The 26,371-nt window shown below is 45.8% G+C and overlaps 2 protein-coding genes across 3 annotated transcripts; both read right to left on the reverse strand.

The window, feature by feature from the left end:
- Nucleotides 1-70: 70 nt before the first annotated feature.
- On the reverse strand, nt 71-11,652 carry sfxn5b (sideroflexin 5b; the record flags this gene model as incomplete). Of its 2 annotated transcripts, none has more annotated exons than XM_080007721.1 (14): nt 11,566-11,652; nt 6,647-6,715; nt 6,461-6,538; nt 5,920-5,946; nt 5,676-5,730; nt 5,529-5,554; nt 5,290-5,343; nt 4,673-4,729; nt 4,374-4,439; nt 3,974-4,064; nt 3,212-3,297; nt 1,010-1,095; nt 398-515; nt 71-148 (listed from the first exon to the last, which is right to left on the reverse strand). In XM_080007721.1, the coding sequence occupies exons 1-14, from the start codon at nt 11,620-11,622 to the stop codon at nt 71-73; spliced, it is 948 nt and encodes a 315-aa protein (XP_079863847.1). In that variant the 5' UTR covers nt 11,623-11,652. The 2 variants fall into 2 exon arrangements, with proteins under 2 accessions (XP_079863847.1, XP_079863846.1); XM_080007720.1 differs by having other exon boundaries at nt 3,182-3,297.
- Nucleotides 11,653-15,754: 4,102 nt separating this feature from the next.
- LOC307235978 (uncharacterized protein) lies at nt 15,755-26,049 on the reverse strand (the record flags this gene model as incomplete). The annotated part of the gene is made up of 6 exons (XM_080008237.1): nt 15,755-16,015; nt 16,723-16,864; nt 17,934-20,387; nt 21,017-21,623; nt 21,769-22,298; nt 25,637-26,049. The coding sequence occupies 6 exons, from the start codon at nt 26,047-26,049 to the stop codon at nt 15,755-15,757; spliced, it is 4,407 nt and encodes a 1,468-aa protein (XP_079864363.1).
- Nucleotides 26,050-26,371: the final 322 nt, after the last annotated feature.

Raw genomic sequence — 26,371 nt, forward strand, 5'->3', positions numbered from 1 at the left:
CCTGGTTTCATCAGAATCCTCTTCCCTCCTCCTCCTCCTCCGCTCCCGCACCGACCGCACAGGCCACCCATCATAGGCCCTTGTTGTATGTCACCACTTTGCAATCTGTTGCCATGGCGATCTCGGGCTCGAGGCGAGACACCTCGATCTGCAAAAGAGGAAATCAAACAAAAGATAAGAGTTTCGGGCGGACGGTTCCGCCGGCAGATCCTCCCCGAAGGCCCCGTGAAACCGTTTTGGCCGTAAATTCGACGCTGGAGGACGCGTCTGCAGGAGGGAAGCGGACTGGGTGGGTGGGTGGGTGGGGGGGGGTGTAGGGAGGGGGCGGGGGGCGGTGCACGTGCCAAGTGGGGTGCGTGTAATTTGAATTCTGCAGCAGCTGTTCCCTTGCACCGACCTGAGACATCTGGGGGAAGAGGCTGATGGCGACGGGCAGCGAGAGGCTGAACGTGGCCAGGCACACCAGGCCGTGGAGCGGCAGCAGCAGCCGGCGGCGGCTCCGCAGGAAGCGCAGCCTGGAGAGCGAGACGGAGAAAGAGGACGGCGGCGATGAGGCCACGGCCGCTCGTGACGTCTACGAAACGTCTCTCGGACAAGGGCCGGGCGGCAGTGTCGGGGTTTGATTTCCTTCAATCGAATGAAGGCTCTTTTTTTTCTTTCCCCCGGTGCGTTTGCTTTCCAGGCTCCTGGTGGTCGCCGTGGTACCGTACTGCTGAGCAAGCACCGGGAACTCACCACAGCAAACTACACGCCACAATATTTTAGGTGTAATGCGATAATAACATTATTATCACTCTAATATTATAATATATTACTATATTACTCTAATATTATAAGAGTATAACATAAATAAGTTGATCAAAGTAGAAGACCACAGAGGAATAGAGCAGAAATGATGAGAACAGAACTAAACAGAAAAGAAAACTTCCCCAATTTGATGTTGGGATCTTTAACTTAATTTTTTTCCGACGCTTCATTTTATATTCGGGTGTGACGTGTCAGTGCGCACCTCTCTAGGTAGGACATGATGATGGGAGGTAGAACGAAGATCGGCATGGGCAGAACCACGCGTGTGAAAGCCGTCTCCATGATGGCCTGCGGGGAAAGCAGCGTCAACATCTCTGTCATGGACGTGAAGGAAAAAAAACTGCAATAAATGGGTTACAATTAAATTCCCTTAAGGGTGAATGTGCACCAGCCCCAAAACCGGTAAAAGATGTTCCGGCCTAGAGGGAGCATCAGAAAAAACCTCATTGTCCGCACCCACAAGCACATGTTCAAATGCTTTTCACTGAGTTTCAGGCTCAACGCCTTGAACTACACCTTTTGCGAGTGGAAAAAAACAATCATTTTTTTGTATTTAATTTTCCTTTACACGGCGGCAGATGGATGGATGCACACACAAAACACGGGAAACCACGGCAACCCCGGTTCTTCATTACCATTCTCCATCACATCGAATCCACTGAAGCAAACTGATTCAGCATGCGTGGAGGCGGAGATGATCCTGGGAAACGCTGTGTCAGCTTAAATGTGTGCACTGAGCTACAATATCCAGCCCATATGCCCCCTATGTACATGTATACTGCGCAGTATCCGATTACAACGTCAGTACCTTTGTAAGTTATACTTGAACAGAGTCCTAATTCTATGCTGAGTATTTAGAAAAGTATTTGATAATAGCCCGAGACTAATAATTTGAGAGAAATAATGATTTAAAATCAATTTCGGAGGAAATGATAGTGATCCTTCAGTGTCTCAGTTGAAATTGACAACCCACAACTGAATTTGAGTACATCTACTTAATTTTATTAAATGCTTGCTGGTTTTTGTCTTTATAACTATGATTATATTTTTATATATTGTACTTATTATCTTATTATTATTAGTGGTCCAGGTCTGGAAACCTGTTGTTTTTGTTTTGGATTTTTATTATAATTTTTCTCCTTGGCTAACCCTAACCCTTGGCAAATGAAGTGCCGTTGAATTCGGGGCAGTTAGTTCAGACATTTTATGCTCCAAGTTTGATCCACGTCGACCTATATTTGGAGCAGGAGTTAGTGAAAAACCGTTGCCAATCTACCGAAAGTAGCCGAATGTTGGCAGAGCGGGGCGGGCTGCGGTGGTGGAGCGGGCTAGGGTGGTGGAGCGGGCGAGGTGCAGTGCACTGTGGTCGAGACTCCATTAGCGTGTATTGGTTGCTTCATGTAGGATCTGCGGCGGGTCGAGACAAGAGGGAGCCGATGCTGCGTTCCATCGAAACTCGGAAAAGTGTAATTCTGCACGATAGGAAGTGATGCTGCGTTTCACGGGACCCTGGAAAACTGCCAATTGTGACTAACGTGACTAACCTGGACACCATGCATTGCTGCCTGCAGCTATATTTATTATTATTATTATTATTATTATTATTATTATTATTATTATTATTATTATTATTATTATTATTATTATTATTATTAGGGGTGCAGCCTGCAGGGCCAGTAGACACGCCAACGTTCGAAAACAAATGGAACGAGATGAGATTTACGGTAAGATGCTTTATGACATCATCATACGTCTTCCTAAAGAAGTCACCACTAAAATTTGGTAAGTTCGATTACCTTCGCAGACCTCCGTAAATACGTCACTTAAAACATGTGACTTGAACAGCCAATCGCACAGCAGGAGCGTCGGCGCTTCCTCCGCTCGGACGCACGCAGCGGGCATGAGGCCCCCCACCGGGTCTTCCTCAAACGCCAGTTTCAACTCAAACTCGCACTCCTGCCAACCCGAGCCCGGCGCCGCTCCCGTCCCCGCAAAAGGAGAGCGATTAAAGAAAGAATCTCTGTTAGGAGAGTCCCTGGGTCCGCTCCAAACGTCCCTGCATATTATCACAGAGCGCAGATTTGGGAACCTCGGAAACCTGTAATACGTACCTAAGATAACTAAACTGGACCCGGTGTATTGCTACCTGCAGCTATATTTATTATTATTATTATTATTATTATTATTATTATTATTATTATTATTATTATTATTATTATTATTATTATTATTACCTTTTGACTGACTCCTGTTAACATAAATCACTTTGAGTTTCAGGTTCTTTCTAAAGGGTGCTATACAAATAAATCTATTATTATGATTATGATTATGATTATGATTATAATTTTGGTTATGATTATTACCACCATCTTACACGCCTAGCAGCAATCTTGGAGGATCCCACCACATTTCCGTTGTCGTCCAGAACGTCGATTCCCTCCGAGAGCTCGTTGTGCCTCATCAGACCTACGTTGCAGATGTTTGCACTGGCTGAGGAGAGAGGAAAGAAGGAACCAGGTTGTCAATATTTACGGCAGTAAATGGTTTGATAACTTTTCATTTAAGGTGGACTGAATTTGTCATTGTAGGTGGATGCCGGTTCTAAGTCATTAGCCTGCAAATGTTTGTGTTTTTTAAAAGTAACTTTGTGTTTCACGCAGGGAGAAAACAAAACATCTTTCCATGATTCTTTGCTTTTCTGTAACCTTTAACGCCAAAAAAGAGAGTATTTGAAAGCTCGTTTTTTTTCTGACACCTTGAGTGTGGTCAGTGAGTGGAACTCTTTGACTCAATACATCCAGAAATTTAAAAAAATCGCGATTCTAGCAATTGTGGTGTTTTCATCCAGTTCACTGAAGAAAATGGTTCTTCTCTATCTGATATGTTGGAGAAAAATAAAAGTACATTTAATTTAATTTAATTTAGGGTTAATTTAGTATCTCATAATTAGCTGTTTTCCCACTTTTCTTCATTTAAAAAGGACTTTGACCGCCAATCAGAAAAAAACAACAACATCGTCATCATCGTGGAACCATGGCACGGTCAATGACGAAATGATGAAGCCAGATGCACAGCTTCGTGTCTTGCATTAAGTATGATGTCTCTGTTGGAAGTTGCATTTCTAACAAATCTTTTTGGGGACTTTTTGGGGGGGTTCACCACGTACCCACGGCCGGAAAGGGGACGAGTCGCTGGATTATCATCCGCGTGGTGGGGCTCAGCTTGTTGGCTTTCTGAATCAGAATGTTCAGACCCACCTGCAAAACCCAAAACAACACCGTTTAATTATTTCTCTTTAGTAGTCATGACACTACTTTATCATTACTACTACCAATACAATAAAACACAACCACCACTACTACTGCTACTGTTAACATTGCCATCATACTAATATAAGGTTTAGGGTTCGAAACATTTTCCACTAAGGATTCCAAGATGCTGTTATTAACATTATATTCACTTTATTAACTTTATTCCCACTGCTGAATTTGTCCTTCTGAAAACAACACAGCGATAGAACGTGTAGAAGGCATCAGCCGTCAATAAGTGGAGAGGACAGGACTCACTGCAATGGAGACGGCACTAGTCACGGCGCCCACGTAGCCTTGAAGAAACTTGGACGTTGGCGTCGGCTGGAGCACGGGGACGACCATTATTATAACACGGATGCAAACACGGTGAAACAGCAGCGTACATGCATGTGTTATAGTGAACAACGGAGCTCTGGGTTGGCACTGAGCTTACGTGAGAAGCATCTGTTTCCTTCAATTAAATTCAACATTTTTACAGCTCAATAGTTGTTTTTTTTTGTAGTATAACTAATTGTGTAATAGTATAATATAGTATAATTGTGAATATTCCTCACCTTGGTGGCATTGCGGTTGGCATAGTTGACACAGGCATTGTGACTCTGGTTCAGCCACTGAAGGAAGGGGGAAGGAAGGAAGGGAGGGAGGAAGGGAGGAAGGAAGGAAGGGAGGAATGAAGGAGGAAGGAAGGAAGGGAGGGAGGGAGGGAGGGAGGGAGGAAGGAAGGGGGCACTAGTACTTCAACTACAAATTTAGTTTACCACAATAAGTATATACAATGAGTAGAAAGTAAATATGAACAACTTTAAAGTGGTAATCCCTAAGATTGTTTTGTTTAAAAAAAAACAACACTTTTTTAAGACAACACTTTTTGAGAAACAGCCATTCAATGTAGACGTACTGTTTGTGTTATGCATGTCACCCTGCGGACGCTGTTTCCTATTGTTGGTGGCGGGGTCCGCCTCGAGCGAAAGAAGCTACATGTTTGAGGGGAGAATTTGATGAAAAGAAACCCGGATGTTGGAAAAACACGTCGCAGTTTCCAATGGAACTCTTGGAGTTGCAGTGCAGCCGCACAGACAATCTGATGGATTACCACTTTGACACAACCATCAAATGAACGCACATTTACAATTGCTTTGGACTACACACGATCGCAACATCTTGACCGTACCTGCCAAATAATGGTGGAAAAAATTGTCTGATTTGGAAGAAGAAGACCGATGACCTAGAGGAGACAAGAAAATATGAACAATATCCGTCTGTCCAAGCATCCAAAAATGGGTACAAATATGCATTATTGTGCGTGTACTGCAAGACAATGGAAACAAGAATACAGCGATCAACTTTGCAGAAAAGTTGAATTATGCATCCGCAAAGCGTATGAAATCATGGTTCACATATAGGACTCACAATCGGCGTTCCGAATGGTACATAACCTGCATGGTGTGAAAAAATAATAATCATTGTAAACAAAAAACAAAAAATAAAGAAAATGAAAAATAAAACCGATGACAAAATGGCTTTGGCAAGAGGAGAGCTCTTCATCTGAGCGCGTACCTGACATTCTGAATGGCATGAAGATTTTCTCTCCTGTGTCGGGATGAATGATGGCCTGCGTGCAAAGAGTGTTCCGCCATCATCATCATCATCATCATCACCATCATCATCATCATCATCACCATCACCATCATCATCATCATCATCATCATCATGCTGCCAGGTGGAATACGTTTAATGTAGGTGATGGGAGCGCGATCAGCCTGGGAGGAAATTCAACTTTTTTTTTAATCACATCACTCACCTGCTTGAGCTTCTGTGCATCCCACAGCTGCAGAAAAACACAATTTGAGCGGAATAAGTTAAATAACCGGGCTTTCGATGTTATTCTTCAAATCAAACACAGAAACAGGGACAGTGTGAAGAGTAGCCGGCCAGAGAAGGTCTATGAGACCCGTCACTATTTCTGACTTGTGTAGGCTAGCGGGTCTCAGCCTGGGGTCTGGGGTCCCCTCCATGGGTCCTTCAAGAGGTTCCAGGGGATCCCCAGCAAAACGATTAATAGTTCAACTTCACCGTTATTTCATCCACAAGACGTGAGCACCGTCACATAATGAACAATAATGACTCAATAATGATCCCGGCATCACTGATGTCTCCCTAAATATAGTGTCGTCAGGTATGGAGGTTTGGGCTAAATCATATCCAACACATTAAAAATATTCTCAGATTGGGCTCCCAGAGACGAAATCGTTATAAATGGCGTCAGTGGCCTCGTGCTTATCCAAATGAGGGTCCTTCATGTTAAAAAGCTTGAGCTGGTACTGTATATGAAGCACATTCACCTGCTGGTCCGACACGCCGGGGGGAAGGGCTCCATATTTGAAATCATCCAGAAGTTGGACGCACTCTTTCAGTCGTTTCTACGGACAGACGAGAAGAGGTATTTATTTATAGCGGACAACACGAAGGGAACCACAAATTCATTTAGTCAAAGTGAAAAACTCTTCTTGATGTTTGGTCTTCTTTACCTCGGACACAAACAGCGTGCTGGGGTCGATGATGTCTACAAAGTGCCGCAGCCGGCCAAGAAATGAACTCTAGAAAAGAAAAAGTCAAAGGGTTAATGCTGGTAAGTACTGGGAGGGAGCTGCGTTGCCGTGTGTCAGCGTGTTATATGATGCGATATAACAATCAACCAAGATGAGATACAACAAGAGCAGCGAACAAGTCGATCTGATCTTCACGACAGAATGTGTGGTCGGGGCCCGACCCGCCGCCTCACTGGGGAGCAGTCCTCGTAGTCATAAGGTTTTCCCTGATTCTGAGGATGCACAGCGTGGTGCAAGTTCAACCTGACGGGTTCATGCATCATGAAGACAGAGAAAAGGACATCACAGTGATACAGTGTCTCGAGAAAACAGACTTCTAATGTCTGACGGGTGCATTGGCCAACAAAGGCAGTGAGTCCCGCTGAAAGGGCAAGAAATGTGTAGAAGATTATACATCAATTGGATTTTGTATTTTCGTTGTATTTTAGTTTGTATTTTGTATTTTAATTGAAAAGAACAATGTAGAAATTTGGGATTTAAACAAAACATTGTAAACGTAACACTGTAGCAACCTCTCTCTTTGTAGCAGTGTAGCATTCTCTCTCTCCATCTCTTTGTCGCCCTCAGTCTCAGGTCCCTCCGTCCAATCTCTCTTCCTTCTTGCAGGTCAGTTGCCTTTTTTAGAATATCGCACGCTGGCGTCTCGCCGTCTCGTAACCACGACGACGGTGACAAATTGACACTCAGTCACAGAAACGCCTTTTTAAATGCAGTGAGAGACGCAGCGCGGCGCCGCTCTACCACGCCGCGGTCTGAAAAATGAGCGCGAGCTCGTGCGGGATCTCGAGGAAACCTACGGAGGAAACTAGGGGACAAATCGGTTCCGTCTTTTTTGGGGACAGTATTCCGGTAGAGTGACCCCTTCCTGGTTCACCGTCCAGTCGGTTTACTTTTGGGAAATCCCGGTGGACATTGCCGAAGATACCAAAAAACCTCCTCACCAGATTATTTTTATCAAGAATCACCCTGGACACCATCCTGTAAAAGCTGCCGGGCAATTTCCAGCGAGGGCTGTTAAATCGCCTCGCATCCACAGCCGTGGCCTTATGAAGGCCCAAGCCCCACACTGAAACTGTCGACGGGGCATTCGAATCCCGTCTACAAGCAAGGAGCACATATCATCAGAGCCCAGAGCATCGATCGCCTCCGTCCCCGAAAGAGGTGAATAGGATGCGCACGCAGAATGTAGACCAGGAAGTTGGGTTCAGCTGTGAAACTAGGTCAGCGAGGTTCTCAGGGGAGGTGGATGAAAGCCTCTGCTTTGCGCACGATAGAGGAGTCGCAAACCTTGCCGACCGTTACGGCGCGTTAATCCACAGCGGACCCCCGCGGACGCCACTCGGCGGGCGGTTATCCGGACGGGACTCCGGGCAAGGAACAGACGGTCGGCTTCCTCGCCGCGATCCCCGGGCCCGTTTGCGCGGACTCCCTCGTGAGATCGTTGCATTCGGTCACTAGACGATGTGACGCTCCCGGGTTCAGCGGGGACGCCTCACTTCGCCGATGCGTCCGTGAACACGAGGCGATGCCGCGAACCGCCGAGCCTCCACGCCGCCGGGGACCCTGAACCGCTGACTCGCTGACACTCCGCGACGTGTGCTGACTTCAAACCGTCTTCGCCTGCCGCACGTTTTCGCCGACTCCCGTCTTCTGGCCTGAAGTCGCCGCCAAGCAACACCGGACTCTTCCCTCAACACGTCGGTGCAGTCACCAAGCTGCTCGTGTGACACAGGCATTTAACAGGCCCTAACATGTGTTCATGTCACCTTAAAACAAAGCCGTCAAGAGATATTTTAATGTGTGTTTAACCGGTGGATCACCGCCGAACCTGACAGATCAGTTTGGGGGGCGGCCCCGACTTGTGCAAGCCGGGTTTTCTGTCAGCATGGAACATGTCTCGGATTTAAAGTGATAACATCTAATTCCCACGAGTATGAGGCTGTTACACCTTGAAGTTAAACGTCGGGGGTCACTATATCTAGGATATTTGAGGGGAAAGTGTTTCCACCGTTCTTTGGGTTGGACTTCATATAAACTTGTTCGGGGCAAAATATGCGCAAAGCAAATGTGGTAGAAGTGGATGAACGTAAATGTCCTCAATCAGGTTTGGTCTGAGGGCGTAGGGAGAGGCCGGAAATGATCGGAATTCCTTTTAAACGGCAGGAGCCTTAAATCTAAGGTGTCAGATTAAAGTGACTATGAGTGGGAATTACACAAATGCAGCTTCTTAATATGTTAATAAATGAGAATGAAAAAGTCAAGAAAGTAGCATATATATTTATATAGTATATATATATATATATATATATATATATATATATATATATATATATATATATATAGTTTATATACTCTGTAAACATTAATTGCATGATGTGCAACAACACATAATTACAACGTAATTAATGCCTGATCTTTGCAGGAAACTCTTACTTTTTGAATTTTGGTAAACATGCTTTGCAAAATGAAGAGACCACTCAAGCTCGTAATTATTGGCCGTGCATTTAGTTTTCTGCTCGCTTCACTGTGCGCACGGCCATGCCAGGCGCGCTTGTGCGTGCCAACAGTCTGAAAAGGCCCAGCGGCACGGCGTGCCAAGGCTCTCTTTGGGCAACCAGATGGGCATGCTAAAACATGGCAGCTTCAATCAGATCCCCCCGAGCCGTTTATCGCTCATGAAGAGCAGGAACGCCGCGGACCCCCGTCTCCGACGCTCCCCGGCCCGGTTTAACCGTAAACCGAAGGACATAATAAACGTGAGTCTCCCAGAGAACGGGGCTTGCGGGACAGCGGAAGATCGAGCGCCGTCTCCGAACACCACCGGGTTTAATCGGCGTTCGGGAGCACCGCGTGGGGCGACACAGGCCGCGCCCCGCAGGCTGCAGAGGGTCCACGGGCAGAGCGCGTTAATTATGTATGTGTTCCAGCTCTCCTGGGGATACATAAGCAGAGATGGAGCGCTGCAATAGCACAGACACACCCAGAGAGAGAGATTTTATGCTGGAACAGGGACCGGCCTATTTTTAAACTGCTTTGAAGAGGAAAAAATAAAAAATGAAAAAAACTAACAAAAAAGTGTTACTACACTTTTAGAAACTTACGCTAACACGGCCGGCGGGGTTTCGGATGGAGAGAAATAAAGGTGCTTTAGATGTTGTCTCACGGCTCGTTTATCATTTACCAAAGGGAATTACAGCCGCCAATCTCCGCACTGAGAGAAATTGCAATGGGTCTGAAGTGACAGAGAGCACGGAAGAAATCAAACGTCATGATCAAAACAAAAATGATCTGACGCTCGTGGCTCCTATCAGGTTCCTATCAGCCACGGAAAATATCCTGTTCAGGTGGCTCTCTTTAAGTGGAAATGCAAATTGAAGGATGGAAGATTGAAGTCTCTGCGGCTTGATGCGTTTTTTCACAACTTTAGTGACTGATTAAAGATAAACTGATAGAAACGGACTTTGGTCTCGGCAACATCAGCAGGTGAACAATCCCCTGTGCGCTGCTTTTAATTCTACTAAACACTGGATAGGGCCTGTTAACCTCAGCCCACATCACATCCGTTTGAGTGAACGTGAAGACCTGCACTGTCGGTCCAACTGGACCGACTCTAATTTAATTTATGAGGATGGAAAATTGAGTAATTCACGTGGAACGTATCTCCGGGGATCCAATGGAGAGCAGCACTCTCAGGGTGTATACATGTAGGAAAAGGGCAAATTCAGAATGAATGCATAGATTTTGTTTTCTTTCTCTGAAATGAGATGGAGATCCTGATCTCAATGGGACTGTACCTGTTTAGACAAAGGAAATAATAACAATAAAAAAAAATTTAATAAAATCCTAAAATGAATAAAGTTAGTTTGATCTTTGCATGTGTCTATGTGGGGTTAAAGGGGGCTTCAGCGATTGGAACGTATTGCTTTATTTGTAATCTTTCTTGTTAATCTCTTACATATTACCTTTAAATATGATACTAGTTCAAGTACAACAGTGGATGGTGTGGATCAGGTAAATGCAGTGTATTTCTCCGACCAATGTGTCTGAATTAAAGCAGCTCTGCTAAAGTTCCTCCATGGCATGTGAAAGACTCGGCTCAACTGGGTTAGGTGCCGCTAAAGGTGGTGCAACCAGTTATTAAGCTTCTGGGCAGTTTACTTATTGCACATTGGTGACATGGGTGTTTGGTCACATTTTATTTTATCGCACAAATAAAATAACTCGGGTTCCCTTGGTCTATTTTGTCTAAAGATGTGAAACCATTCAGTGTGACAAAAAAGGGTGCAAATATAGTGTCATGAAATTATTTATAACAATATTTATATATTATTGTCAATAACACATAATATTAACTATTTCAAATATATGTATTATAATTATTATTATTATTATACTACTACTACTACTACTACTACTACTTATAATAATAATAATAATAATAATAATAATAATGACATATTATTTTATCTTTAATAAATATTACATCTAATTACGATTATTTATTTACTTTTTCTTTATACTTGATTTGGTAACGTAAACGAATGTTTCCCACGGCAGTAAAACCCAGATGAGCTGAATTGAATTGCAATGCTCATTGCTTATAACAAATTATGCGTCGCATATACTGTGGTGTTTTCTTTTGAGTGAACGGCTGCGTTTGGAGCGTTTACCGAGACAAAAAACACCGCCCGACGCATCCGACTCAACTTTCAACTCCCGTGCAGAGCGGCGGCCGGAGGGACGGGGCGGCCCCGCGGCGGGACGCGCTCCGGCGGCCCAACGCGCTCGGCGGGGGAACGCGGCGGCGAGACGCGCGGACGGCGACGGAGGCGACTCACCTGGTCGTGTCGGGGTCTCCCGAGCTGGAACGCGGGGCAGGCTGCGGAGTCCGCCATGACACCGAAGTACCCACTTAATGAGGGAGCGGGATCATCAGCGGCGGGGGGGGCTCCGTGGGAAAGTCGAGGGGAGCGCCGCGCCGCGATGCATGCTGGGAGGTGGAGTTCAGCGCGCCGGCGCCACCGCGATCAATGGAGACGTCAATAGAAACAGTTACGCAACGGGTGTGTTTGCTGATGGGGGTGCAGCGGATCGACCGCCCAAGTCCTCACATCACGACCAATGGAAAAAAAAAACAACAAACGTCAACTGCGATAAGACACGACGCTTTCAACCGAGTAATGTTATCATCACTGCCTTATCTCGTCTTATAAAGTTGGGAGTTGTAGTTTTTGTTTTAACCTTTTGTTTGTTTGTTTGTTTGTTTTTTAACGCTCCCATGCCTTCCGAAAAATAAACACGTTCTGTTTCCAGCCACGTCGACGGCTGACCGGCCACAACTTGCTACGCGCTGGCTCATCCTGCGCGCGACCCGAAAGCTGCGTTCTCGCCGGGGATGGCGGACCCCGCCACCGGCAACGGAGAAAGCATGTTGAGGAGCACACGCGACACAAATACATAGAAAGGCTGTTTCTACTCAACTTCCATCGCAATAAGATATAAAATGTGGGATTTTTTTTTTATTGAATTAATCTCACGGATTACCCCTTTAATTACAGTACATGTTACAGTATAATATTATTATACACTACTCGATATTTGGCTTTCGGGTGAAATTTATGGAAAATGTAAAAAGTTCACGCTACAGTGATATTATATGATGAAAGTATGGCATTTAAGTAGAAGCATGCAATGATGATTTCCTCATCTCAAACAATTTATTGAAACAAAAGCCAACAACAGTGGTGGGTTTACCACAACAAAAAATGTCAATGTCTCAATAACTTGTCATGTGCCCTTGAGCATCAATTACAGCTTGACAACGACGTCTCATGCTGTTCACAAGTCGACTCATTGTCTGCTGAGGCCTGGCCCCCCACTCTTCTTGAAGGGCGGCCCTCAGGTCATTGAGGTTCTGGGTTACAGAGTTACGAGCCTCTACACGGCAACTCAGCTGATCACATAGGTTTTCTATGGGATTCAGGTCTGGAGAAAGTGCAGGCCACTCCATTTGAGGTGCCCCAGTCTCCAGCAGCCGTTCCCTAATGATGCCACCTCCATGAGCTGGAGCGTTGTCGTCCATGAAGATGAAATGAGGCCTGTGTTGTTCATGCAGGGGCACAATGACTGGATTAATGATGTTATTCAGGTAGTATGGGCTTGTCACCGTACCATTTACAAAGTGTAGGGCAGTTCTGTATTGACTAGACACACCTGCCCACACTGTAACACCACCACCACCAAAGGCTCGTCTGGTGACAACAGTGGCTGATGCATAGCGCTCTCCTTGACGTCACCAACATCATTGGCGGCCATCATTTCTGCTCCACGTGAATCGACTTTCATCAGAGAACAGCACTGAGGCCACTGGTTCCTCGTTCAGCGTAAATGCTCCTTGGCCCGTGCAAGACGATGATGCCTGTGCCTGGTGGTGTGGTCAGGTACCCTTGCAGGTCGTCTAGCACGCAGACCACGCTGATGTTAATGGTTTTGAATGGTCTGACGTGACACTTGGGGGCCTCTCACCTCCCTTAAATGTGCCTGGAGTTGAGTGGCATCATCATCCGCTTCCGCAGGGCACTGTTCACAATGAAGCGCTCATCAGTGTGGGATGTGGCCAAAGTACGTCCACTTCTATGCCTTTCTGTGACTCTTCCAGTGTCTCTGTATCTCTGTTGCAACCTGCTGATGACACTCTGTGACACTCTAAGCTCAGTGGCCACTTCCCTCTGACAACATCCTGTTTGAAGCCTCGTAATGGCGAGGTACTGTTGATCAGTTGTTAGGTGTCGTCTTGGTCTCATGATGTCAAAATGTGAACAGCATGATGAAGAGGACTGTTTAAATACCAATTCTAATTGAACCAGGAAATGTATTGGTCGATTCATGGATCCAACACCTGTTGTGAATTTTGCCGTTCAGCTCCTTGTAAGAGAACAGCAAGTTGTGCAAAAAGTACTGAAACATTGAACAGTTGGAAATGTGCATTCAAAAGTTTAGAGAAGGTCAAATTAAGTTCACCTGTAAAGGTTATAGTGCATTTTAGGTTCATCCTGAAATTTCACCCGAAAGCCGAATATCCCTAACTTTTTGTGAGTAGTGTATGTACTATACATACTTAACTTCAAGTGTTTTACTAGATACTGATTCACTAAGATCCAGTGTTCATTACAGATAATTCATGTATGTACGTATCTTGTGTGGACAATGCCACAACAAATTCATGATGATTCTGTGTTATTTTAAAGGTTGGGTATGGAAATCCTACACATACTCGGTAGGGATCCGCCAGAGCTCTACCAAATGTAATCATTGCAAAACCATGTGCAATGACTGACTCCTGCTCATTTGAAGTAGTATTTTTTATGGCTACACATTAAAGTGTCATGTTTAAATGATGACCAAACCCTAATGATATGAGCTTACGCTGGGTGAGGTGTGCACTCTAGTGGAGAGAAAGCAGAGTCACATTATTCAAGGACAATATCACTGCATATTATTCATTAGTCACACAAAATCAATTTTAGTATAAGAAATAAAAAGCTTGGATTTTAAAGACTTTGATAAGTTTTTTTATTATTATTATTTAGCTTTGCACTTATTTTCAATTCACCAACATACTGCAGTCTTGTAAAGCATTGCCATCAGCTACAGTGGTACTGCAATCAGGTACAGTAATACAGTATCTTCACAAAATTATAATTTACATTATTTCACAAATCTTACGACTTGTCTAGAGTTTATTTTCAATACATTTTTTTCATCTTACTCTTTTTGCGAAACAAAGTGAACAAATTGCATCAACTCCACCTAAATTTCAACGTGAAGAATGAGATCAAATAATCATACAATTTACAACTTAAGAAGTTATTGTATTTCTTTAACTTGTTCACTTGAAATTAAAAGCTGGGGCAAAGTTTGTTTTAAAGCAGAAGGGGTTTTTTTAACACTATGTTGTGGAATTTGGATGGTATTTTATCAGTAATTAATCATTTGTTGCTATTTTTTTATTTTTCTATACAAGTATTTGAGAATATATATGGCTCAACTGTCGGGTTGAAATTAAAGTGAGTACTGTTTGAACGTCTTGTGGAAAAAAGCATATTTTATGTCAAACTTAATTAACTCTCAACCCTGACACTGCATTTTTTTCAAGGTGATTCGGCCATATACCATATTATGTAAGACCAGTGCTTGAAGTGGAAAAAAAGATGTGCCACACTCCCCTTATTAACATGTTGTCGGGTAGGCTATTTAATAATTAAGTTGCCTTTTAAGTTGTAATTTCAGAGGTGATCGTTTGCGCACGAGTTTACCAAGATAACGGAACTGACGTCATGGCAACATGGCGGCGCAAACCGTTAACGGTATTTTAACACGTGTAACGTCGTTTTGAACTACTTTGTAGATATGATGTTATGTTAACATGGAGACTACCGACGCAAATTACTTCCCCCGGGTTCCCATGAAACGCAGCATCACTTCCTGCCGTCTCGACCCGTATGGGTCTCAACAGAAATATGGTATATTATATAATATGTCTGCTGGATTTGTCCATTTGAGAGGGCAGAACGAGACAGTTAAACGTAGAAGTGCCGGTACTGCGTCACCGTACCGGTGAATACTGGCCCACTTCGAGCACTGTGTCAGACAACCTCTTTCGGACCTGTTATTCATTTATGGCCGCGTGGAAGCAGTAGCCTAGTGTCATTTGATGCAAGCCAAGCATCGCAGCTTATTTCAAGAAGCGAGGGTGAAGTCATCTACAACTGCTGTGAAAAAGCCCCCCCCCACGCCGCCTTGTTGCTCTTATTGTACCAAACGGGCCTTTACAAGGAGCATGCACAGTGGCTACATCAACAGGGCAGTGTTAGCAGCGGGAAGAGCCGGATGACCGTTGGAACAGAGAATTCCCAAACGTTACTTTCCGGCGTGTCCGTGCAACAACCGGGCTCTTGGGAGTGAGGAACCAACGGCCAGAACAAACTCTACGGACACCAGCGTCCTGCACCTTCCAGGATCGGCGTGTCATTTGTGCCTGGATCGCACCTGGAGCAGCGTGGGCGTCTGCTCCATGATCCTCAGCAGGAGGTTGTCGATGTAGTCCTCCAGGTCCCGCACCTGAGCCTTGACCTTCTTCAGCTCGGCCTCGCGCTTCTCCAGCAGCGCCGCCTGCTGGTCGCATGCCGCCTGCTGCTTCTGCTGGTCCATCTCCTGCTGCAGCAGCAGAGAGATGAGCTCCATGTTGGTCAGGTTCTGGTACTGGGCCGAGCGCTCCGCGGTGACCTCCTGAAGACGAGCGGGGTGGGTGCAGGGAGGAGGACCATAGAGTGAGAAGGGTTAGTCAGGGATGTATGGCCAGTGGTGGGAGAAGAAAGTACAAGTACAAATTACCCAACACAACATTTCTGAAGTCAAGGTGAAAGTTGACATTTCTACGTAAGTAACATTTCTACAAACACTGAACTCTCAAATGTACTCAAAGTATTGAAAGTAAAAGTACTTCATACAGTGCTCATACAATGATTACAATTTTCAAAAAAATAGTACAGGTGGTTTTGATAGTAATTTACAAATACAGTGTATATCGAGGTAAATGTTTGAAAAAAGTAGTAGAGTGAAAAGTATGGATATTTGCGTTGAAATTGAAGTCTCCAAAACTGAATATACTTAAGTACAGTAAGTATAAATGTTTGAACAAAGTACTAAATAACTTGTAAAGTATTTTGTTACAGTACTTTCCACCACTGTGAATGACATGGGATGGAAAGCCAAGCCAGTATTTCTTTTTATTTTTTATTTTTTTTACAAAAATCAGAAATCTCAAAAAAATAATTAGTGCGGTAATATTATCACTTAATATCCAAATGTAATATTTAATCAATGGGAAATAAATACATGTATAATGTCAATGGTTATCAGGCTCAGTGGCTTTAAGCCGTATAAAATTCAGAATCAACTCCTTCTGTCGTTGTTGTTTTTGATGTCTGTATCACCTGACTCCTCTCAGGTTCAGCGGCGTTCAGCGGGGCCGAGCGGCCGGGGTGGATGCTGGATTTAAGTTTCTCCAAAACGGAGCGGCCCTCCTTCTTTTCCGACTGGCTCGCCGCGCTGCTGAGGGGCTTCACCGGGTGGGGGCTGGAAGACAAAAGGTCAACGCCGAAACAGCCTCTCAGTGAGTGGAAGACATCGTCGCTGCACTGAACGCTGTATTTAACGCCGTTTTACCACCCCCGCAATTACTGTTCTGTGAGGAGACGCACATTTCAAATCATCTCAAAGCAAATGTGCCTCTGTCTCAGTGAGTGAGCAGAGTAAGAAGAGAGGACAAGTTCTGTACCGGAGTTAGAGGGCTCCAGACTTGTGATAATTATTAATAATTGACCATTAAGGCATGCACGGTGACCGTCTACTCCGCAAGAGTGAATTGGCCGTTAAGTTTGAGCGTCAAGTTAGAATTAGTGATAAAAATAGGCTCACTCCAGAAAGCAAATAATCTCCCATAAAACAGGCGTGGAAACTGTGCCATTCGTCTCTATTACAATAATACATAGCAGTACATTTTCATCTCACTAGTACTGATAATAATAATACTTTTTTTTAAAGATCGTATACATTGATAGAAGCTGTCTGAACATATTAAGACATGCATCATTCTTTTGTTGCCTTAAAAAACTGTCAGTCATAGATATACAACTATAAAGCTATTAAGGAAATATGCATGGCTTTAGTTCTAATAAAAAATAATGCATTGTTTTAATAATTGACAATCTATCATTGAACAACTACTCATTTGCACAACTGTTAAAACTGTAACCTTTCCTTGCGCTCGTCGGCAGATGCAAAAACATCAAAATGACAGCAGAGGCGACTGATTTGAGGCAGAGCACAACACAGGACCAAAAAGCGACGTCATAACACACCACAACAAACCGAAAGGTGAAATGAGAAACGTACAAAATGAAGCAAAGCAAAATGCACGGCTGTTATCATCCAGTACGTTTCGGATGCTTGGCTGGAAGGCTCAAACGGCATTTTAACGGCCAACAGGCGAAAAAAAACAAAAAAAAACAAAACCCAGACGGGGCAAAAGAAAGTGAAACATCAGCAGGGATGCAAATGTTTATTCCCCATTCAGTTTGTATTTTGTCCTGTAAGTCCTATTTTCTAGGCTTTTGGTTTGGAGCTTGCGTGTGAGGACTCTCACCTGCTCTCCTGACGGGGCAGGCTGATAGCTGGATGTTTCTCCTCAGGCAAAAGTGTGTGCTGTGCATCGACCGGGGGCTGGGCAGTGCAGGAGGAGGAGGGTGGGGAGAAGGAGAGAGAGGAGCTGTAGGGGGCCACGGCCAGCGTGCTACCGGCTCCGGAGCTGGGAAGGCCCCTCGGAGGGAGGATGGAGAGGCATGGGTGGAGGGAGGCATCAGGCTGGGTATTAGCCTCCGCGTCGGACGTTAAGGAAAGGATGGAGGCGGAGGGTGGGGGCTCTCGCAAAGATTCACCAATCTTTGACTTGGGAGGGGTTCTGAAGGCGGGGGCTACGCTGGCATGGAGGTCTCGGAAGCCGGTCCCCTCCGTTTGCTCTACGGAGGGATCTGACTGCACAGTGTTTGCGTTTTCGTTTGCCAACGTGTCCGAATCGCTATCCAATTCAGTGAAATCTATCCTATATGCAATGTTTTTATTTGACAGATTGTTCTCTTGGTCTAAAGTCCACGAGCAAATAAAAACTTCCGCCTCGGCTTCTGAGATATTATCCACAGAGGACAACCTTTCAAAGGCGTTGTGCCCGTTTGCCTTGTGGCTGTTTGGACATTCGCCCTCGTGACACGTGGTGGTCCCTTTCGGCCGAATGCGAGCGCTGACCACCCCCGATGAGGTGTCTTTGCTGTTGGGTGTAGGACGGTTGGACTGTAGGTTTCTGTTATCATCGAGTTCCATCCGTCCCTTTTCAAAACCTCCCGCTTTTGTCGCGTCCCGCCTCAACTTAGCTTCAGCACCAGGTTGTGTTGACGTTGGACTCTCTAGTGGAGGAGAGCCGTTTTCATTCCAATGATGCTGCAGAGTCACATTATTAAATTCACATCCGCCGTGTTCTGCCATATCCAGGCGGAACTTCAGCGGTTTGTTGGGCGACGTGCCACTTACAAATAAACAGTTATTTTGAGATACGCTCAAAATGTCATCTGGCAAATCCTTCGATGGTTGTGGGAATAGTTTGTCCAAACCCTTGAGGCCTTTGACTGTATCAACTAGTTCTGATGGAGATGAGCCGTCAGAATCAATAAAAGTGAAATCGGAATTATTTACATTCATGTTCAGGTCTTCAAATGTTAGGGTAGATTCAATATTATTGTTTACACATGGAGGCTGCTCTGAAAGAGCAGTTGAAGCGTCCACCGTTTGCTGTGACGCGGTTAAATTGATAGCCGGTGCCTCCGTGTCTGACTTCTGGGCCGTTTTAGTGGACATACTCAAAAGATCAGCAACTGACATCTTCTTATCGAGAAACATTTCAAGCGCTGCCCAATCAGATTGCTGAGATATCTTCGCATCTGGCCTCCCCCCTAAGGTCTCCGGTAAAGGTTGACCGTTCACTTTGGGCTCTCTACAGTTTCCGATGCCAACGCGTCCATACAGATCTTGCTCAAACAACATCCCTCTCCAGCGGTCACTTTCATCCTCTATTGGCTCGTACTTGAACTTCCTCAGCTTTTCCTCGGACATAAACACGGGAGAAGTTGCGTTCTCGTGCGATTGCGAGGGAACGCTGAGGGAGTCGGAGGTCTCGCTGCCGGTGTGATAATCTGGAGATACGCACTTTGCGGTTCTCTTGCGTTCTGCTTCCCTGCCGTGCTGCAAGGAGGCAGCACCAGTCTGTGAGAGAAGACAGGCCTCTTTGTGCACGACTAGCTTTTGGCCCCTGTGCAGCCAACTGTCCGAGAACATCTCATTCACAGGAGTTCTTCCAAACCTCCGAGGAGGCAAAGGGGGAGGCGCCACTTCACGTGTTTTCGGTTCTTCGTGAGCGCTGATGGAATGATCATCTATAGGAGCCGCTCTAATTTGGTTGGTTGAAATGGCCTTCAAAACTTTCTGAGGAGCCCTCTTTGGAGAGTTGAGCCTGCTCGAGGCAAGAGCATCAAAGGAATCTTCCCATTCTCCCCCGTTCTCCGACATGCAGCGAGGGGAAGGGTGGTCGGGGGAACTGGGTGCGGCCGGTCTTGAGAGTAACGCCGGCAACGAAATCTGCCTGGCTACTGGCCTTGGGCGCTCACGCCTTATGGAGGCCTTTTCCTTTGGTTTAGCATCATGGGACAGGCTGGGAGCGCAGCCAGGGGAGGGTGAGGCCGCGTGTTGCGGGGAGGCAGAGCCGGAGGGAGAGCGGGAGGCGAGAGGAGGGGATCTGCGTAACTCCTCGGCTATGAGCTCCTCGAAAAAGGGGTTACGCTGCATGCGCTGGAGGAAAGGGTTGGAGGGGGATATAGGGTTTGAGGAGGAAGGGGGAGAGGGGGTGAAGGTGCAATTGTGGTTCCCATTCTCAGGAGAGACATGGCCCGTGGGGGGAGAGGAGGGAGAGGAGAACTGGTGGGAAACGGGTGAGCCGGGAGGGAAGGGAGGGGGTAGATCTGAGCTGCTTTCTACCTTACGAGAAACTTCCAGCCTGTGGAGGAGACAGGGCACAAGTAGTCTTCTTAGTTAATGGTGTGCCAGTCGACCAATAGGGAGCATCTTTCTTACACAGACAGAAAAAAGACACTAAACGCTTGGTGATGCGCCCGAGCAGGTTAGGACATGGTTTGTCACACTCAAATGCTTGATTAACCTCCGACAAGTTAGCAAAAAAACAAAAAGGAAGAAAAGATAGCAAGATGGAAACAGCAACATAAATTAATTTCTCAAAGCAAAAAATAAAGCACTTGAAAATCATTCAAGCAAAGGAACAGTATAGCATTTAATGATTTAGGTGGTACATGCACATTGGCAGTTTTTCTTCTATGGGTGAGCTCATTCCAACATGTATTTTCCCTGTATGTTGTAATCTTCTCAACCACAGAGATAAACGGAAATTGAAAAAGGTTAAAATGGGAGCCGCTGTGTCGGGTCCGCGGTAGAAATGCACTACGTACTGTGGGAGAGATATGGAATGGTATTGCACAGCAGCAAAAATGGGTTAAGTACAGGCTCAATCAAGTTCCATTTCAGAGGAGCAGGGGACATCAGACACGCTCAACTCAAGACACTCCACTGAATCAAACACCAGGAGACCCAACCGAGTTGATCCTTACTCACCTCGGCTTGTTCTGGGATTCACTGGAGCCAAACCATCCTCTTAGCCTCCCCTCGGGAGCCTCGCCGGCCTGGCCCTGGTCAGACTTATTAGGGAGAGAATCGCTCCTTCCTCCAGAGAACAAAGTCTTTCTCAGCTTCTTCCCTTTGTCCGATGAATCCGCGGCGGAGAGTATCGGGGGCGCCGCCTGCACGGGGCGACACCCTATCCGGGTGCTCTGAATCAGCGGTACCATCGGCTCGGCTTCCCTTTCTTCCGCTCTTTCTTCTTTCTTCAGCTTGTCGAAGGACCACCGCCGGCCCTCGCCGGGGGAACTTTTGTCCTCGCTTCGCTTGGTGAGGTTCTGCAAAGAGCGAGAGAGCGGGGAACATTTCTCCAGCAAGACCAGCTTGGAGGGGAGGGCCGTTGAGCCCTTTGGGGTGGAGGGCTCAGAGTCGTAGACATGACTTCCGTTGATACAAAGGGAAGACTTGGACTGAGACATGCTTTGACCCTTCATGGACTCCACGACGGGATAGGCTTGAGGAAAGGCAGGTGTGATCTTACTGGCTTCATCACTAAAGGCCCGCTTGTGGGTAAAAATCTTTGTGGTGTGCTGGCTGGTAAGCACTGTTGGGGTCAAAGAACCGCGTTAACAAAGGTTTGAGAGACACAAGCATAAGGCTTTCAGACTTTGACATAAATATGAGAAGATTAATGTTGCGTGAAAACTGTGAATCGCGACATGCACACGCGTGACTGTCCCGATGCTCACCTTTTTTAGCCAAGTCGGTCTCACCATAGTGGGTGTCTAATCTCACTTTGCTTGTGTAGATGGGGGAGCTGGGTGGATCAGCCAGAAGGTCCAGGCTGGGTGGAGGCGCAGGGTTATCGCTGGCTACAAAGGATATAATGTTTTCGGAAGCCAACGAGGTGCTTGACCGTGTCTCAGACGATTTACGGAGCTTGCCCCTGAAGAAATCCTTTACTTTACTTTTCTTCTCCTCTGCCATCCCAGTTTGTCCACATTCCACTCCTTCTACGCCCCCCTCTCCCAAGGGCTGCGCGAGGGATCCCGACAGGGCCGCATAGCGGCCCGGCACGATGGCCGAGGAAGACTCCATATCGCTGCGCTTGCGGCCTGTGACGCGATCCTTGAGCTTCCCAAAGGCAGAGCGCGGCTTGTCCTTCATGGTGAGGTCGAACATACTGGCGGTCATGTTGTTCCGGGTGAACTGCACCGTCACCTGCAACTCACCCCGATCCTTCTCCTTCCGTCCCACCTTGGAGTTGAGCTTGAGCCACCTGCCGGCAAGAAAAAGGGAGGAAAGGCAACGTTCACGCTGAGACAAAGGTAACCCCCATATCGCATATCACCGCCCTGTATGAATACTATAGATGGATATCCCACATGAGATTATATTCATTTTACACAAGCCTAAGTGCATAAAACGAGAAAATAAACTAGCCTTTTGTATGTCCTACTGGCAATGTAGCCCTGATGTTACATAACTCAGGCAAAGAAAAAAAGAAAATGCAAGTATGTGTGTCCACAGGATTTGACCGCCAGGTTTTTGTTACGGTCGGCCTTGCAGGGGATCTCAAAATAAGTTCCTGGAGGTCCTTCTGCTAAGTGCTGCTGGTGATGAGCAGTTGACCTCGGGAAAACATTCTTCCTTTTGGGAACAGCAGAAAAAATGTTCTGGAGCCAAAACACACGTTTGGAATTCAGTGTGAGAGAGAAGGCAGGGACCCCACAATTAAAGCCAGCTGTGTGGAGCGCACTAAACTCTACTCTGCTTCCAAATGTGTACGCTGGAAATGCTTCGCATAATACTGATGACTTCTGGCATTCCACCTGCGACATAACAGATATTATATTTCTGAATTATGACAAATAGCTTAATTTGATCAAAATGCAAGTCATTTTGATCAAATTAACTGAATCTGTGGTTTGGTGTGCTGTAGCTACAGACAATGACATATTTGTGGTACAATATGAACTTTTAATTGCTGTTAGTATTGGAAGTGGCTTTGCAAACCTGAATGTAACCATTAACATAACATGACAAAGTGAGACCTTTTGGATTTTCTGAGTGTTGGGTGTACTTGATAGACGGGCGCTGATGCCATTTAATGTTTCCCGCAAGTTGTTTTTGGTCTGCCCCACAGTGGGTTTGAAGGTATTGGCTATCAAGAGCATTTGCCAATATAAAAATTCTTTATACATTAGGTATTTTTTTCTGGTTTTCTTGTTAAACTCCATCCAATCCCAGTGACGGTAGTGTGGTTAGTTAGTGAACTAAATTAATTATATGAAGGGCTGAACATCACTCAGAAGAAAGTTCAATCAATAGTTTCAGTGCTTTTTAAATTCAGTAATTACTACTTCGGACTTCTCGAAAAACTGGTAGGAAAAACGAGTCATTCATTATCTGTGCTATTCAATCTGATTATTTATTCGGCAGTTGTGCCTGATCTAATGTAATCATTTAGAAAATACAATATTCATAATTTAACACAATAAACAATAGCATCACGTCACATCACATGTGATACAAAACGGTGTGGGATGTGATTATTGTAATTATTTTTACTTGCAGAATTGACTGTATATGCACATCTATGAACTAAAAATAATTGCATTTAAGCTACATTCTGTTTTAAGCCTCTCTCACTTTTTGCTCTTAAGTCCAGCAACACACCATGAACACATGAAATAATAACCTAAAAATAATTGTTATTTCATAAGAGAAGGTGGCTATTGCTCTAAGCAAGTTGCCTACAACCAGAGAAAATGAGCCGAAGAGTGGAAATTAACATCAAAGAAAGGGAATTTAAAAGTCACAGCCAAGGCTTCGGATGAAAGAACTCATTGTAAAAATAAAGTCCATTGTAGGGATTAATCTGAGGAAAGACACAGTGCACTCTCTATTCCATGAACTCACCACATAACCACAATAACGCTCCAAAAAAGAGTCCAATCCACAAGATATTAAAAAATCATCTCATATTGTTTTACCCCAAAATCAATGGGGTAAAATCAAGCGTTAATTCAAGTCCTTATCCTAATAAGGATTATCCTTATCACTGTTAAAAAAACAAACAAAAAAAAATAACAACTTGTGCAAATATATTGGGGACATTAAAAACAACCTGTTAAAATGGACTTTGTTTTGTAACGTCAGCTATTCCTGTTCTCCCCTTTGCTTTTCTTGTGCCACTGAACTCATCCCACCTCTAATCACAAACTCAATTTGCATGTTATTATGCTATAATATGAAGATGATGAATATTTCACCGTTTATCTGGGAAAATGGGGCATGTGATACATTAGGACAAGAGCAGAAAATTATATACTTGGCTATCGACCATCCACACAGACGCCTCAACAGAGTCGCTTATTATGTTACAAGCAGATCATGACCAGACCAGACTCCACTGGAGGTCAGGAGCTCATCAGTAAACCCATCTGAGGTCCCGTCTGAACGATAGCGGAACGGTGTGAGTATGCATGTTTATGTGTGACAGACAAGAGGGGGAGAGGGAGACTGGGAGAGGGAGACTTCATTCTTCACACACGGGTGTAAATTTCCCACCCGAGCCCCAGTTTGAGTCGAGCCGCACCGGGGCCCGCACCGGGGCCCGCCAGGCGACGACAACGGTGCTTTGCGAAAAGCCAGAAGTCTCGCTCTTGCATTTCTGACCTCGCTCACGTGACGACCCTCCCTCCGGCCATATGGTATGGTCCAAAACACCCACACAGAAAACTAAAATGGTCAACGTTATACAATTTTGACACAGAACCATGTCCCTGGATAGATATAGATGTAGATGTATAGATGTACGGATGTAGGTTTACATTCACACCAAGGGGATGGAGAAAGACTAATTCTTTCATGAAGGACGCCCAGCACCATTAGCTCTTATCTAAAAGCCCAGTATAACCCAGTGACCAGAGAACTCAAGAGCTTTTATTTCAAGTAAAAACACCCTGACACAATATTAACTCTCGTCAAAGCGAAAGCGCCACAACAGCATTTCTACTTGAGTGTAAGGTATTTAAGTAGTTGTTCTTAAAGAATTAAAAGTTAAAAGTGCTCAAATCCAGTACTCATATCCAGTCCCCTGGTATAACAGAGACAACACTGTACCTTTTTGTCCTCATGCAGGTCCCGGTTCATATCAAAATGGTATAGGTGGAGTCCTATTCATTTACATGTATACAAATAATAAAATGGAATCAAATATATAAATAATAAAAAATAGATACAAAAATCCTAAAAAACGAACGCGACTGTCTTACGAAAGCAGCAGAGTAAAGTTTACAGACATATGCTTTGAAACGTGGTGGAATAAAAATGGAAAGTCACAGAAAGGGAATAGACTCCAGTGAAACACAATGACGCACCATTTCCTATGACGTCACACAGTAGTCCAAAGACCTACTAAGTTATGACACTCCCCGTGTAAAGAAATAGCCAGCTATATTGATATTGATATTGATATGTATGTTTAGGGTCAGGGTTACATGTTTACCCAGTCATGCATCCTCACGGCCACTGAGCGCCTGGCAGAGGCTTCCTAATCATCCGTGTCTGGTGCGTGTCATTCTGATGTGATTGTGATGGACATGGACCTACTCCTCTCTGGGACACACCCCGTCCTGGAAGACGCGCTCCAGGGGGACGGTGGCCTGGCCCAGGAACACGTCCAGCCCGATCAGCACCCGGTGCATGACGGTGACCACCAGGTCGGCGCTCCCCGGGGGGTGGTGCTGGTGCTGGTGCTGGTGCTGGTGCGCGGCGCCCCGTGCCCGCTCCTCCTCCAGGATCCCGGGGAGCAGCTCGAAGCTGCACCCATCGTTCCACTCGGGCTCCTCGGCCCTCTCCACCAGGCCCGTGGTGTACTTGTCGCGCCCCACCTGGATCACCGCGTACAGGTAGCGGCTGCCGTGCTTGCCTTTGATCCGCAGTCCCCGCGCGCGCAGCACGGTGACGTTGACGTGCGTGGGCACCCACCGCTGCTCGTCATCCAGGTCGATGAGTGACATCATTTTGAAACGACGCGCCGTGGAAGTCCGTGGAATGTCCTTATGCACACGCACGCGCACGACCCCCCCCCCCTCCCCGGAGTGGCGCGCCCACGCAGCCCCCCCCTCACACCCCCGCGTCACGTCGGCCCCGCGCCTTGGGATCCACGCACACGCACGCCATTCCCAAATCCAAGCCACCGGTGTCCGAGTGCCGCTCGTCCGAGTGCGGGGACGCGCCGGGCGGAATCACTGCGCACGCACGGCGGGTGCGCGTCGCGCCGCGTCCGCTGTTTTAGCGCAGTCCCCCTCGAAACTGGCGACGCGAGGCTCGACAAACGACTCG

Source organism: Zeus faber, assembly GCF_960531495.2.
Source record: "Zeus faber genome assembly, chromosome: 10".
Classification (NCBI taxonomy): domain Eukaryota; kingdom Metazoa; phylum Chordata; class Actinopteri; order Zeiformes; family Zeidae; genus Zeus; species Zeus faber.